General features: G+C 42.2%; 1 protein-coding gene across 1 annotated transcript in view; it reads left to right on the forward strand.

The window, feature by feature from the left end:
* UNC5D (unc-5 netrin receptor D) overlaps positions 1–15864 on the forward strand; it is a 540317-nt gene that overhangs the window by 339397 nt on the left and 185056 nt on the right. The window contains exon 4 of the mRNA XM_041751170.1: positions 13715–13818. Within this exon, the coding sequence (XP_041607104.1) occupies positions 13715–13818 (104 nt within the window). The remainder of the gene's footprint in view (positions 1–13714; positions 13819–15864) is intronic.

The following is a 15864-nucleotide window of genomic DNA, read 5'->3' on the forward strand; positions in this document are numbered from 1 at the left end:
GGTGGGTATTTGTCGTTTCTAATTGCTGAGTAATATTCCATTGTATACATAAACCACATCTTCTTTATCCATTCATCTTTCGATGGACACCGAGGCTCCTTCCACAGTTTGGCTATTGTGGCCATTGCTGATAGAAACATCGGGGTGCAGGTGTCCCGACGTTTCATTGCATCTGACTCTTTGGGGTAAATCCCCAACAGTGCAATTGCTGGGTCGTAGGGCAGGTCTATTTTTAACTCTTTGAGGAACCTCCACACAGTTTTCCAGAGTGGCTGCACCAGTTCACATTCCCACCAACAGTGTAAGAGGGTTCCCTTTTCTCCGCATCCTCTCCAACATTTGTGGTTTCCTGCCTTGTTAATTTTCCCCATTCTCACTGGTGTGAGGTGGTATCTCATTGTGGTTTTGATTTGTATTTCCCTGATGGCAAGTGATGCAGAGCATTTTCTCATGTGCATGTTGGCCATGTCCATGTCTTCCTCTGTGAGATTTCTCTTCATGTCTTTTGCCCATTTCATGATTGGATTGTTTGTTTCTTTGGTGTTGAGTTGAATAAGTTCTTTATAGATTTTGGAAACTAGCCCTTTATCTGATATGTCATTTGCAAATATCTTCTCCCATTCTGTAGGTTGTCTTTTAGTTTTGTTGACTGTATCCTTTGCTGTGCAAAAGCTTCTTATCTTGATGAAGTCCCAATAGTTCATTTTTGCTTTTGTTTCTTTTGCCTTCGTGGATGTATCTTGCAAGAAGTTACTGTGGCCAAGTTCAAAAAGGGTGTTGCCTGTGTTCTCCTCTAGGATTTTGATGGAATCTTGTCTCACATTTAGATCTCTCATCCATTTTGAGTTTATCTTTGTGTATGGTGAAAGAGAGTGGTCCAGTTTCATTCTTCTGCATGTGGATGTCCAATTTTCCCAGCACCATTTATTGAAGAGACTGTCTTTCTTCCAATGGATAGTCTTTCCTCCTTTATCGAATATTAGATGACCATACATTTCAGGGTCCACTTCTGGGTTCTCTATTCTGTTCCATTGATCTATGTGTCTGTTTTTGTGCCAGTACCACACTGTCTTGATGACCACAGCTTTGTAATATAACCTGAAATCTGGCATTGTGATGCCCCCAGCTAAGGTTTTCTTTTTTAAAATTCCCCTGGCTATTCGGGGTCTTTTCTGATTCCACACAAATCTTAAAATAATTTGTTCTAACTCTCTGAAGAAAGTCCATGGTATTTTGATAGGGATTGCATTAAACGTATAAATTGCCCTGGGTAACATTGACATTTTTACAATATTAATTCTGCCAATCCATGAGCATGGAATATTTTTCCATCTCTTTGTGTCTTCCTCAATTTCTTTCAGAAGTGTTCTATAGTTTTTAGGGTATAGATCTTTTACCTCTTTGGTTAGGTTTATTCCTAGGTATCTTATGCTTTTGGGTGCAATTGTAAATGGGATTGACTCCTTAATTTCTCTTTCTTCAGTCTCATTATTAGTGTATAGAAATGCCATTGATTTCTGGGCATTGATTTTGTATCCTGCCACGCTACCAAATTGCTGTATGAGTTCTAGCAATCTGGGGGTGGAGGCTTTTGGGTTTTCTATGTAGAGTATCATGTCATCGGCGAAGAGGGAGAGTTTGACTTCTTCTTTGCCAATTTGAATGCCTTTAATGTCTTTTTGTTGTCTGATTGCTGAGGCGAGGACTTCCAGAACTATGTTGAACAGCAGTGGTGAGAGTGGACATCCCTGTCTTGTTCCTGATCTTAGGGGAAAGGCTCCCAGTGCTTCCCCGTTGAGAATGATATTTGCTGTGGGCTTTTCGTAGATGGCTTTTAAGATGTCGAGGAAAGTTCCCTCTATCCCAACACTCTGAAGGGTTTTGATCAGGAATGGATGCTGTATTTTGTCAAATGCTTTCTCTGCATCTAATGAGAGTATCATATGGTTCTTGGTTTTTCTCTTGCTGATATGATGAATCACATTGATGGTTTTACGAGTGTTGAACCAGCCTTGTGTCCCAGGGATAAATCCTACTTGGTCATGGTGAATAATTTTCTTAATGTGTTGTTGGATCCTATTGGCTAGTATCTTGTTGAGAATTTTTGCATCCATGTTCATCAGGGATATTGGTCTGTAATTCTCCTTTTTGGTGGGGTCTTTGTCTGGTTTCGGAATTAAGGTGATGCTGGCCTCATAGAACGAATTTGGAAGTACTCCATCTCTTTCTATCTTTCCAAACAGCTTTAGTAGAATAGGTATGATTTCTTCTTTAAACGTTTGATAGAATTCCCCTGGGAAGCCATCTGGCCCTGGACTCTTGTGTCTTGGGAGGTTTTTGATGACTGCTTCAATTTCCTCCCTGGTTATTGGCCTGTTCAGGTTTTCTATTTCTTCCTGCTCCAGTTTTGGTAGTTTGTGGCTTTCCAGGAATGCGTCCATTTCTTCTAGATTTCCTAATTTATTGGCGTACAGCTGTTCATAATATGTTTTTAAAATCGTTTGTATTTCCTTGGTGTTGGTAGTGATGTCCCCTTTCTCATTCATGATTTTATTAATTTGAGTCTTCTCTCTCTTCTTTTTAATAAGGTTGGCTAATGGTTTATCTATCTTATTAATTCTTTCAAAGAACCAACTCCTGGTTCTGTTGATCTGTTCCACAGTTCTTTTGGTCTCGATATCATTGAGTTCTGCTCGAATTTTAATTAACTCTCTTCTTCTGCTGGGGGTGGGGTCTATTTGTTGCTTTTTCTCTAGTTCCTTTATGTGTAAGGTGAGCTTTTGAATTTGAGATCTTTCCAGTTTTTGAATGTATGCTTGTATTGCGATGTATTTCCCCCTCAGGACTGCTTTTGCTGCATCCCAAAGATTTTGAACGGTTGTATCTTCATTTTCATTAGTTTCCATGAATCTTTTTAATTCTTCCTTAATTTCCTGGTTGACCTTTTCATCTTTTAGCAGGATGGTCCTTAACCTCCACGTGTTTGTGGTCCTTCCATATTTCTTGTTGTGATTAAGTTCTAATTTCAAGGCATTATGGTCTGAGAATATACAGGGGACTATCCCGATCTTTTGGTATCGGTTCAGACCCGATTTGTGACCCAGTATGTGGTCTATTCTGGAGAAAGTTCCATGTGCACTTGAGAAGAATGTGTATTCAGTTGAGTTTGGATGTAAAGTTCTGTAGATATCTGTGAAATCCATCTGGTCCAGTGTATCATTTAAAGCTCTCGTTTCTTTGGAGATGTTGTGCTTAGAAGACCTATCCAGGGTAGAAAGAGCTAGATTGAAGTCACCAAGTATAAGTGTATTATTATCAAGATATTTCTTGAGTTTGGTTATTAATTGGTTTAAATATTTGGCAGCTCCCACATTCGGGGCATATATATTGAGGAGTGTTAAGTCCTCTTGTTGGATAGATCCTTTGAGTATGAGATAGTGTCCCTCTTCATCTCTCACTATAGTCTTCGGGGTAAATTTTAATTTATCTGATATAAGGATGGCAACCCCTGCTTTCTTTTGAGGACCATTTGAATGGTAAATGGTTCTCCAACCTTTTATTTTCAGGTTGTAGGTGTCCTTCTGTCTAAAATGAGTCTCTTGTAGACAGCAAATAGATGGGTCCTGCTTTTTTATCCAGTCTGAAACCCTGCGCCTTTTGATGGGGTCATTAAGCCCGTTCACATTCAGAGTTACTATTGATAGATATGAGTTTAGTGTCATCATATCTATTCAGTCCTTGTTTTTGTGGATTGTTCCACTGAACTTCTTCTTAAAGGGGAATTTTAAGAGTCCCCCTTAAAATTTCTTGCAGAGCTGGTTTGGAGGTTACATATTCTTTCAGTTCCTGCCTGTCTTGGAAGCTCTTTATCTCTCCTTCCATTTTGAATGAAAGCCTTGCGGGGTAAAGTATTCTTGGTTGCATGTTCTTTTCATTTAGGACCCTGAATATATCCTGCCAGCCCTTTCTGGCCTGCCAGGTCTCTGTGGAGAGGTCTGCTGTTACCCTAATATTCCTCCCCATAAAAGTCAGGGACTTTTTTTCTCTTGCTGCTTTAAGGATCTTCTCCTTATCTTTGGAATTTGCAAGCTTCACTATTAAATGTCGAGGTGTTGAACGGTTTTTGTTGATTTTAGGGGGGGATCTCTCTATTTCCTGGATCTGAATGCCTGTTTCCCTTCCCAGATTCGGAAAGTTTTCAGCTAGGATTTGTTCAAATACATATTCTGGCCCTCTGTCCCTTTCCGCGCCCTCGGGAACCCCAATTAAACGTAGGTTTTTCTTCCTCAGGCTGTCATTTATTTCCCTTAATCTATCCTCATGGTCTTTTAATTGCCTGTCTCTTTTTTCCTCAGTTTCCCTCTTTGCCATCAACTTGTCTTCTATGTCACTCACTCGTTCTTCCACCTCGTCAAGCCTCGTCGTTAGGACTTCTAGCTTGGATTGCATCTCATTTAATTGATTTTTAATTTCTGCCTGATTAGATCTAAATTCTGCAGTCATGAAGTCTCTTGAGTCCTTTATGGTTTTTTCTAGAGCCACCAGTAGCTGTAAAATAGTGCTTCTGAATTGGCTTTCTGACATTGAATTGTAATCCATATTTTGTAACTCTGTGGGAGAGTGGGCTGTTTCTGATTCTTTTTTTTGAGGGGTTTTCCTTCTAGTCATTTTGCTCAGTGCAGAGTGGCTAAAAAACAAGTTGTATTGGGAAAAGGAGAAAAAGAGAGAGAAGGAAAGAAAAGAGAAAAAGAAAAAAGAGAAAGAAGAAAAAAATAGGGGAAAAAGAGAAGAAAAAGAAAGAAAAAGAAAGAAAGGAGAAAAAAGAAAAAAGGGGGGGTGGGGGAAGCAATCAGAAATCAAGAAGAAAGAGAAAAAAAAGCACAAAACAAAACAAAAAAAAAAAACAAAAAAAAACAAAAACAAAAACAAAAAAACAAAAAACAAAAAAAACCACGGGGGAGTATCTTCCGATTCTGTGTAGTTTAAGTCCCTTGACTTCCCTTGGAACTGGTCCGTCTCGCTGGTCTTCTGGGGGAGGGGCCTGCTGTGCTGATTCTCAGGTGTTGGCACTTGGGGGAGCTGCTCTGCCCCTGCCTGGTGCAGGGCTCGGTGGGGGTTGTTGACCCCGTGAGGCCCCGGGAGGAAGCCACAGTGGCGGGGGCAGCTCTGGGACCCTGGATCCAGCCCCCGCAGTAGCTCCGGGGCTCTCCTTCTGCAGGGCCTGGGGGCTCCGGGGCGGGGCCGCTGATCTGCTCAGTTCCAGGCAGGAGCGTCCTTGCTGTCCTGGGCCCTCCCGGCCTCTGCCTGTCCCGGGGGAGGCCGGATCCTGGGCTGTGTCCCGGCGCCCTGTGCTCCGGGGCCTGCGCTGTTGGATTCGCGCTCCCGCCCCGCAGCCCCCTCCGCGGAGCCGCCGCCCGAGCCTCTCCGAGCTGTTCCCGGAGCCGCGCAGCCCCCTCCGCGCGGAGCTTCTTCCTCTGCGCGAGCCGCCGCCGCTGAGCTGTTCCCGGAGCCGCGCAGCCCCCTCCGCGGAGCCGCCGCCCGAGCCCCTCCAGCTGTTCCCGGAGCCGCGCAGCCCCCTCCGCGCGGAGCTTCTTCCTCCGCCCGAGCCGCCGCCGCTGAGCTGTTCCCGGAGCCGCGCAGCCCCCTCCGCGGAGCCGCCGCCCGAGCCCCTCCAGCTGTTCCCGGAGCCGCGCAGCCCCCTCCGCGCGGAGCTTCTTCCTCCGCCCGAGCCGCCGCCGCTGAGCTGCTCTCGGAGCCCCGCAGCCCCCTCCGCGGAGCCGCCGCCCGAGCCCCTCCGAGCTGCTCCGGGTCCCGCCGAGCGCTGCAGCCCTTAGGGAGCTCGGCGCACTCTCCGGGGCGCAGTTCCTCTGTTACTGTCCCAGGGAGCCCGAGGGCGTCCCCGCCTTTCTGGGGATCCTGCTCCAATTCCCGGGGAGCCCCTTTCCGCGGGGAAGGTCGGTGCAGCTCCTGCTCCTCCGGGCCGGGGCTCTCCTGTCCTGGGGACACTCGCCCCGGCCTCAGCCCGGCTCCTCGCGGGGCCCCTCCCCCTTGGAGGCCTTTTGTGTCTTTATTTCTTTTTCCCCGTCTTCCTACCTTGATAGAAGCGCGAACTCTTCTCACTGTAGCGTTCCAGCTGGTCTCTCTTTAAATCTCAGGCCGAATTCGTAGGTTTTCAGGATGATTGGATGGTTTTCTAGGTAATTTGTTGAGGACAGGTGACCTGGAGACCCTACTCCTCCGCCATCTTGCCCCTCCCCCAAGATATGATTAATTATACTCTGGTATATGCTAATATAGGAAAAAGTTTTAGTCATAGCCTGATTTTTGTTTGCCAGTTACTTCTTTTAAAAACAATCATTTATGTAGCTTTATTGAGATACAGCTGACAAATTACATTACATAACTTTTGATTTATTATGATTTGATATATGTTATTATTGTGGAATGATTACCACAATAAGGTTAGTTAACATATCCATCACCTCCCATAGCTACATTTCCCTCCCTCCTTTTCTTTTTTCTTTTCTTTTCTTTTCTTTTCTTTTCTTTTCTTTTCTTTTCTTTTCTTTTCTTTTTTTCTTTTCTTTTCTTTTCTTTTTTCTTTCTTTTCTTTTCTTTTCTTTTCTTTCTTCTTTCTTTCTTTCTTTCTTTCTTTTCTTTCTTTCTTTCTTTCTTTCTTTCTTTCTTTCTTCTTTCTTTCTTTCTTTCTTTCTTTCTTTCTTCTTTCCCTTCTTTTTCTCTTCTTTCTTTCTTTCTTTCTTTCTTTCTTTCTTTCTTTCTTTCTTTTTTTTTTGTAAGAACATTTAAAATTGTTCTCTCAGTAATTTTCAAGTGTCCAGTATGGCACTGTTAACTATATTTACCATGTTGTATGTTAGGGCCCCAGAACTTACTCATCTTGTAACAGGAAGTTGGACCCTTTGACCTCTATCTTTCATTTCCTCACTCCCCAGCCCCTGACAACCACTGATCTATTCCTTGTTTTTGATTTCAGCTTTTTTGTATTCCAAATTATACAGTATTTGTCTTAGTGTAATGCCTCCCTTGAGGTCCATCTGTGTAGTCACAAATGGCTGGACCTTTTTTTTCTTTTCTAAGGCAGAATAGCACTCCATTGTGTGTCTGTATATATACTCACAACTCCATCCATTCATCTGTTGATATACACTTACGTTGTTTCCATGTTTTTGTGAGTAATGTTGCAATGAGCATAGGGTGTCAACATCATTTCAAGATAGTTATTTTATTTCTTTTTCATATATATATGAATATATATATACATATATATATACATATATTTTTTTTTAGTTAAAAGTTTTATTGTGTTCCCAAATGCATTTCATATGACAATCTTACATAAATGTTCCAAAACACATGGGTATTATCCGGTTTTACTTGTCACTAGTTGGCTAAGGCTTAAAGCAGAGAAGTGTGACCAGATCTGCTGGGAGGGCCTTTGGTGTCTTCCCATGGCTCGGGCTTGGGGTGCACACCCCACCCAAGGTGTGGGCAGCACAGCTGTGGAGTCAAGGCCTTCCCCTCACCCCCTGAGGGTGGTGCTGGGCACTTTGCTTGGAAATCCCTCAGAGCCCTGTGCACAGGCCCTTTCTTTGAAGGCTATCCCAGGTGGCTCTAGACCGTATTCCAAGGTAGGGGTGGGCATGGCACCCACTCCGGCCTGTGCTGCGAGTGTGGGAGATGGTTGGTTGCCTGGAACCCATCCCCCTGCCTCCTCCTCAGAAGGCCCTGTATATATGTATACACACACACACACACACACACACACACATACAGGAATAGGATTGCTGCAGGCTATGGTAATTCTGTGTTTAATTTTTTGAGCAAGCTCTGTATTGTTTTCTACAGTGGCTGTGCCAATTTACATTCCCACCAACAGTGCACGAGGGTTCCCTTTTCTCCAAATTCTTGTCAACACTTATCTCTTGTCTTCTGGGTGACAGCAGTTCTAACAAGAGTGAAGTGATATTTCACTGTGGATTTGATTTTCATTTATCTGATTATTAATGCTGTTGAGCACCTTTTCACATGACTGTTGGCCATTTGAATGCCTTTTTTTGGAAAAATGTTTATCTGAGTCCTTTGCCCGTTTTTTTAAGTGGACTGTTTATTGTTTTGTTTTTGAGTCGAATGGATTCTTTGTATATTTTGGAAATTAGCCCCTTATCAGACATATGGTTTGCAGATAGTTCCTACCATTCAGTAAGTTGCCTTTTTACTTTGTTGATCATTTCTTTCACTGGACAAATTTTTTTTAATTTGATACAGTATTGTTTTTGCTGTTATTGCTTGTGTTTTTGTTGTCATATTCAAAGAGTTGTTGTCAAGGCCCTTGTCAAGAAGCTTTTCTCCTAGGTTTTCTTTTAGTTATGGTTTCAGGTCATACATTTAAGTCTTTAATCCATTTCTTTTAAAAAAAAAGATTTTATTTATTTATTTGAGAGACAGAGGGCGCATGAGGGAGCATGAGTGGTGGTGAGCAGCAGAGGGAGGGGAGAAGCAGACTCCCTGCTGAGCAGGGAGCCTGACATGGGGCCTCATCCCAGGACCCTGAGATCATGACCTGAGCAGAATGCAGGCACTTAACAGACTGAGCTACCCAGGCGCTCCAAACTCTTAAACCATTTTGAGTTAATTTTTGTGAATGTTAAAAGGTAGTAGTCCAATTTAATTCTTTTGCATGCGGTTATCCGATTTTCCTGCTACCTGTTATTGAAGAGATATTCTTTCCTTATTTAGTATAATTGGCTTCTTTGTCAAATATTAATTATCTGTATATGTGAGGTTTTATTTCTGGGCTCTCAATTCTTTTCCTTTGCTGTGTATCCCTTTCTGTGCTGATACTATATTGTTCTGATTACTATAGCTTTGTAGTATAATTTGAAATCAGAAAAGTGTGATGTTTCTAGCTTTGTTCTTTGTTCTTTTTTTTCTTTTCAAAATTGCTTTGGCTTATCAATGTCTTTTGTGATTCCATGTGATTTTAGGATTGTTTTTTCTATTTCTGTGAAAAATGCCATTGGAACTTTTATAGGGGTTGCACTGAATCTATTGATGGTTTTGGATAGTATAGAAATGCTAACAATGTTAATTCTTCTAGTCTATAATGTTGCTAGTTGTTTGTTTATTTACTCCAAAGATAATTATAAAGTTATGTTTATGATTTTCTTAATTTTGTTAAAATTCAAAATTTCAACTATGATGTATTTAGGATCTTTCTTTTTTTATTTTTAAGACTATTTTGCACGTATCCAGTGAGCTCTTTTACAAACTCGAGACTTTTTTACAATTTAAAGAATTATTATCATTATTAAGCAGATTATTATGTGTTTTCTTTCAGCTTGTTGTTTCCTTTTGAAATTCCTATTGTATTTAATGCTATATTTCTCTATCTCAATGTTATCTTTTGTTATTTATTTTATCTTCCTGGAAAATGTATTGCCATTTTATCATTTTTCTCTTAGCTCTTTCATTCAACATATATTTATTTATTTCAATTTTTTTAAGATTTTATTTATTTATTCATGAGAGACAGAGAGAGAGAGAGAGAGAGAGAGAAAGAGACAGAGGCAGAGACATAGCAGAAGGAGGCTTCATGCAGGGAGCCTGATGTGGAACTTGATCCTGGGACTCCAGGATCACTCCCTGAGCTGAAGGCAGATGCTTAACTGCTGAACCACCCAGGCATCCCTCAACATAAACACATGGCCTATATCAGATGTTAAGTATTGGGAATATGGGAATATGGGCATTGCAACATGTGGGTGGCCATGTCAAAAATAAATCCCCCCCTTCATAGAACTGACGATCTCGTGAGGAAAGCAGATAGGCAGCAAGCAATCATAAGAGTCCTGCTAGAGGAACTTTCTTAAAATGGGTTTTGTTCATTACAAAGCTATTATTTCTTGCCTCTAAAACCACTGGTCTATAGTTTGTAAATCTGTGGATGGAGACTTCTTTGCTAGACACTGGCTCCCTGTAAGTTTCCACCAGTGGTAGGTGCCAGAGGGGACTGGTGACTGACAGGTGCAAGAGGGAGAAAAACTACTTCTTGTTAATTTTCTTTCTAGGTCAGTATCACCACTCCCACCCCCACCTCCACCCCTGAGAGTTTCTTCATCCTAGAAGTGGCAGTTGCTTCTGGTTTCTAGGTTATTATTTTTCTAAGGTACTTCCAGAACCAGCTTTGTTAGGCCACACAGAAGTCAGCACCAGGCTGATGGTCAGTCTTTCTTCAGAGATCTGGGTCCTTCTTCCACGTTCCAGAGGTGCCAGCACCCAGTGTCTCACAGCTCTATTACTCCAACTTTTTCCCCCTTTGTCTTTTTAATTTTCCTGCCTGGATCCTGCCTGGATCCTCCCTTAGTTTAATTTTCTGCAATATTCAGGATGCTGTTTACAGTCTTCATGATATGTGTATTTCTAACTCAGCACTTATGTTGCGTTTTTTTCCCTCCTGCATAGTGGCAGTTTTCTTGATCTCAGATGTTATCCTATTTATAACTCCCTACTCTAGATTCTCAGTTGCTATTTCCTTTTGAATTTAAAGAGCTTAAATTAGAAGCTATCCAAAAATGCCTCTTGTTTCTTGTCTTAGAGGAAGCCACTTAATCTCAGTTCTATGGTTTGCCTCCTTTATTTGTAGAAGAATTCTTTTTATATGGCGGGGGATGTTTTCTCTACTATTGGAAGTTGCATGGGTTCCTATGTGAATTTTTCAAGCCTTGGAACTAACATAGGCGATAAAAGTACTTATTTAGTTTTGCCAATTCAGAAACTTAATTAGGCTGGGTGGACCTATGGTGAGAATCAGAGGTAGAACTGGATGCATATAACTCTGTGTCTAAGAGTTTATTTCCATGGTTTTCATTACATTTAGTAGCTATCTGGAATTTTTCTGGTCTGTTTGCCCCCCTTGGGAATCAGAAATGCCAGAGTTCCCACCATGAGCCTCTGGTATAGGCCAAGATGCGGTGATAATTGTGTTTCTCCCTTGGTGTGGTATCTGGTGCATGGTCAGCTGACTTTTAGGAGTTGGATCTTAATACATGACAGCATACTTCTTCCCTGACCTCCCGCTCCATTGCCGATTAATCTTTCGTCTTTGTATTTACATACTGAGGAGTTTTTGTTTTGTTTTTTTTTTTTTAAGATTTTATTTATCCACCCATGAGGGACACAGAGACAGAGAGAGGCAGAGAGAGAAGCAGGCTCCATGCAGGGAGCCCAAAGTGGGACTCGATCCCGGGTCTCCAGGATCACGCCCTGGGCCAAAGGCAGGCGCCAAACCGCTGCGCCACCCAGGGATCCCCACTAAGGAGTTTTAACATGATTCTTGTCAGAACCATTCCAGTGATTTCCAATGTCAATGGGGAAGAGCATGAGGTCAGTCAGGTCCCTGGCTGGATATGATCTACTAGAACTTTCTCAAAATTTCTTGACAATATTTTTTTTCCTATATCAGAAAGGTGTCAATACAGGGTTTCCTTTTTTATAAACCTATTTCATTGAGCAGTTGGGAATGGAGGGGGAAAATGATTTCACTCTAGTTTTCTTTTCACCTGCCACTGTATTAACATAGTGGAGTGCAGAACTAACCATAAATTATGCATTTTGCTACCTTTTCCATTTCTCCTGAGCAAAGAAAGGGAATAGGAATGAAAGATAGAATAGAGATTCCTACCATCCGTTTTCTGTGCTTCATCTGGTTGAATACAGATTATTTGGTGCTGTCAAAGCTGCAACCATTATTTAGCAGCATGAAGCGAGGCTTCATTTAGGAAACAAAACAATCAAGGAAAACAAAATGGTGAACAAACCAAACAAAATTGGCCACGAAAACTCAACCCTTTCCATCAGCAAAGTGAATGTTGGCAAAACTCGTGTTAGAGTCACTCACACTGTATGCTAGATTAATTTCAATACGGTCCCAATGAATAAATGAATCCTATGGAGGAGGGATTTTTTTTTTGACTTACAGATTCCTTGTGGGAGAGCAAAGGAAACCCTGTGGCCAAATTGTGCAGGAAGTGGGAGAGTTTTCATTCTGATATTTACTCACAGTTCCTCACTCACAGTTTTATCCTAGGTCAGGTAACCCTCATCACATTTGCAGTCAGAAATTCCAAATCCTAAGGGCTCTGGAGGCTTATGGATCTTGAAAGAAGGGAGCTAGCTTTACGATTTAGGGGACAGCAGAGAAATGAGAAGAAGGATCCTGCCCCCTGTCTGCTATGCAAGTCCTTCTAAGATCTTTTGCCTCATATATACTCATCAAGATCCCTGAATATATAGCACTAGTGACAAAAGACATCAGTTGCCTCTGGGAGGGAAAACATTAAGAGTAGAATTCAGAAGAAAGTGAATACATGGATTGCTCTGCTTGTTATTCATTCAGTGTTTCTGACTTGCTAAAAGCAAGTTTAATGTATTTATACAATTTGTAAAGATGTAACTGATTCTGGAGCTCTGCTCTTTACAGAGAACATATTTCATGTTATTGTAAGCACTAAAGAAAATTAAATCAATAAATCCACAGCCTGTAATTTGAGATACTCAATTGAAGAAAAATGCATTGTCTGGGAGGGAGGGGGAATCATTTACATCGAGAAAGACTTGTAAAGCTATCTTTGCTCTACTATCCCAGGATTTCAAGTGACAGCAAGAGTGAAGCCTGTGCTGTAAAATTATCAGTGTTGTTGTGACACCTCAAAAGAAGCAGAGGCCAACTCCCACTCTGGTTCTTGAAGCATCCACTCAAGTGGAAAGCCACGCAGCGAAGCTTGTTCTCTCTGAACTATCTGTGTGTCCTTTTCCCAAAGAAAGTTTGGCTGGTGAGCCAGCAGAGCCTGGATGTCAGGATGCTCAGGGAATTTTTCCCCCTCGCTGCATTGATGATCTCCGTGACCACTGGCAAGCCAATTAACCTCTCCAAACATCACCCTTCCATGTGTAAAAGGTTAATAGTGCAGCTTGTTTGCAAAGTGCCTCGAGCCTTCCATGAAGGGCACTATGCAGATACCCAGCATCACTGTTTGACTGGAGGGCGTTGTATTTTTTAATTATATGTTTGGTTGGATGAGTTATAGATTTTGTTGTGGTTGAATGTTGCCCTATTCTCCCTGGTTACACATAAAAGCCTAATAGGTAATCTCACTCTATTACCATCTTCTAGAGCCCTCTAGAGGGTTAAGGAAAAGGCAGAGGTTACAGATTAATAAGGCATTCTTTCGTTAATAATAATAAAAAAATTCACGTGCATCTCAACTGCATAATAGCTGTGCATAGCAATTTATCAGGCCAAGTGTTTCATCAGATGCTAAGCAGATTATGCTGGCACAGACTCAGGAAATGATGAGTTGTTTGTTGGTTTTCTTTCTGCTCTCCCACTAAATCTTTCATCCTTCACGGCAGGATACAGTGTTAGGAAGTTCTGTGCAGGTTTATTTCACATGCGCTCGTGAATACTTGGGAAAATGATTGTCTTCTTCTGTAATTCCTGAAACCCAGTGACTTTTCTGTATTTATCTAGTTTGTGACATGAAGCTCGCTATCTTTTTCTTTTTTTTTTTTTAAGCTCCCTAACTTATTGCATCTGGAACCAATGTGAATAATACTGGCCCTAGAGCAAGTTGTCACGTGGACCTCACACTCTCACACTCTTCTTTTTTTGTTTTTGTTTTTGTTTTAATTGCAGATCTACGGAAAAACTTTGAACAAGATCCACAGGGAAGGGAGGTTCCCATCGAAGGCATGATAGTGCTACACTGCCGACCGCCTGAGGGTGTCCCTGCTGCTGAGGTAAGGCCCGGGACCCAAGAAGGGGAACCGAGTTCTGTGTGATCCTGAGTGAGGTAAAAGAGCCTGTGTGTGGTTTTCTTGCTGTCTGAACCCATTTGCCAAAGATGATGAAGAAATTGTGGAGGAAATAATTTGGAAGAGGAAATTGTCTCTCGTCTACTTGGTTGGTGACACAAAGCTCTTACGAGGTAGCCTGAGTAGGATTTGGTCTGTTGTCTGAATTTTGGTGACCTCAGATGACACAGGTGGCATCCTTTGTGTCCTCAGTCACCTTGGACACTGTGATATGCACACTGGGTCATGAATCAACCTGAGCTGTAACAGGCAGAGCCATGTGAAAAAGCCCACAGAGAAGGAGATCAGCCCCTAGAGCCAAGTGTCACTGATGTTTGTACTTATCAGTCTTTCTTTAGTAATGGAACAGACATTCACTGAGCATTTATTGTGCTGTAGGCATTGTGCCGGCATGGGGCATATAAAAAGTGATGAAGCCACAGGTCTCCTTCCCAGTGGGAGTCTAAAATCCAGAGTCACTGTGGTTTTTGCTCCTTGCATGTTTTCTAGAACTCCTACCATGCTATTAGAATATGGTTGTCAGTGATGACCTATGGTGGTAATAGAGAAACCTTCCTAAATCTTTCATTCACTCTTAAAAGATGTTCTGATAGATGAGTAATATAGTTAGGAAGGCAATATTAGGGGTAGAGGCAAGCTAGGAAGTACCAGGAATGCTTAGTAGAATGAGTTTTATAAACGTAGGCCTGAGGTGAGCAGTAGATAGTTCAGTTGTGACTCTTCTGTAGGAAGCTAGGAAACTGTCCTCAGAGCTATGGTTTGTTTATTCACTGAGAAGTAGAGATTTAAACAGGGGGGGAGGGGGAAAGAAAGAGCCTTTGCATCATATTTTTTTGCTAAAATTGCTGTGGGATTTTGCAATTGGAAGGACAAAGGAATGAGAAAATAAAGGGAAATGAAAAAACACACACACTTGCATGTTTAGACAGAAAGCATGCTGGGTGGACACTATTCAAAGCTCAAGTGGTTCACAGAAATGAAGTAAACGGACTTGAAAATTAAAGTGAACATTCCATGCATGATAGGAAATGATTAGAAAGGAAAATGCTTATTTTTAGATTTTCATTTAATGTGAAACAGAAAGATTTTTGATCTTCTTTTGCACCTTCTTGTTCCTTCCAGAGTGTGCTCTGGTGTCCAGAGCAGGGTGACAGGCAGCAGGGTGCTAAGTGCACAGGTGAATGTGTCACTCCCATTCGCGACTGCCTCTGTGCTCCCAGGACTCTAACTTGAGTGTCAGCAGTGTGCTACAGGCACCATCTACCCCTCAAAATCCTGATTTGCAGATGTCTGTGTGGACATGACATCTGGGGGGGACCCTCTAACTCAGTGCACTTCTCATTCTCCCATTGGTATCATATGACCTTTTTATTTTAACCATGTGTACGTTATTAGGAATAAATTTCAGAGCCAGCCTGGCTGATTTTAAATAGAGGGCCATTGCCAGGAGCAGCCAGGACTGCAGGATGGTTTAAAACAACAATTCGGAGCTGAGAGTGGAGGAAAGCTGTGTTTTGTACATTTTGTATCATAGGATGGATATGGAGTGTGTTCCAGCTACATCGTGGGTTAATGGGCTCTTGTGGGGCCCTGACAAGCATTTAACGCATCATCATAATGCGAGGAGGCATCCCAATTCCAAACACTTGAGTTACCTTGGAATCATGAGTCAGATGCTACCCATATCCACACACCAGTATTTATAGCTCTTCTAGCATGCAATAGGTCACATAGTCGTTATTACCACCGACATCTGTATTTTTGCTGAAGGGGGGCAGAATGGCAGAAGAAGGCTGAGAGAGAGGAGGGCAGGATGGGGAAGGAAAGGGAGAATGTGCATACCCTTCCAAAAGGGGGCTCCCTGGGTAGATATGTCTGACAGCGCCTGTCACCCGCTCTTCGGACCTCCATGAGTGCACTGCTGTGCCTTCTGACATCACCGTTGGGTGAGGATCCTGCAGCGTTCACGAC

The sequence above is a fragment of the Vulpes lagopus genome, chromosome 4 (genome assembly GCF_018345385.1).
Source record: "Vulpes lagopus strain Blue_001 chromosome 4, ASM1834538v1, whole genome shotgun sequence".
Classification (NCBI taxonomy): domain Eukaryota; kingdom Metazoa; phylum Chordata; class Mammalia; order Carnivora; family Canidae; genus Vulpes; species Vulpes lagopus.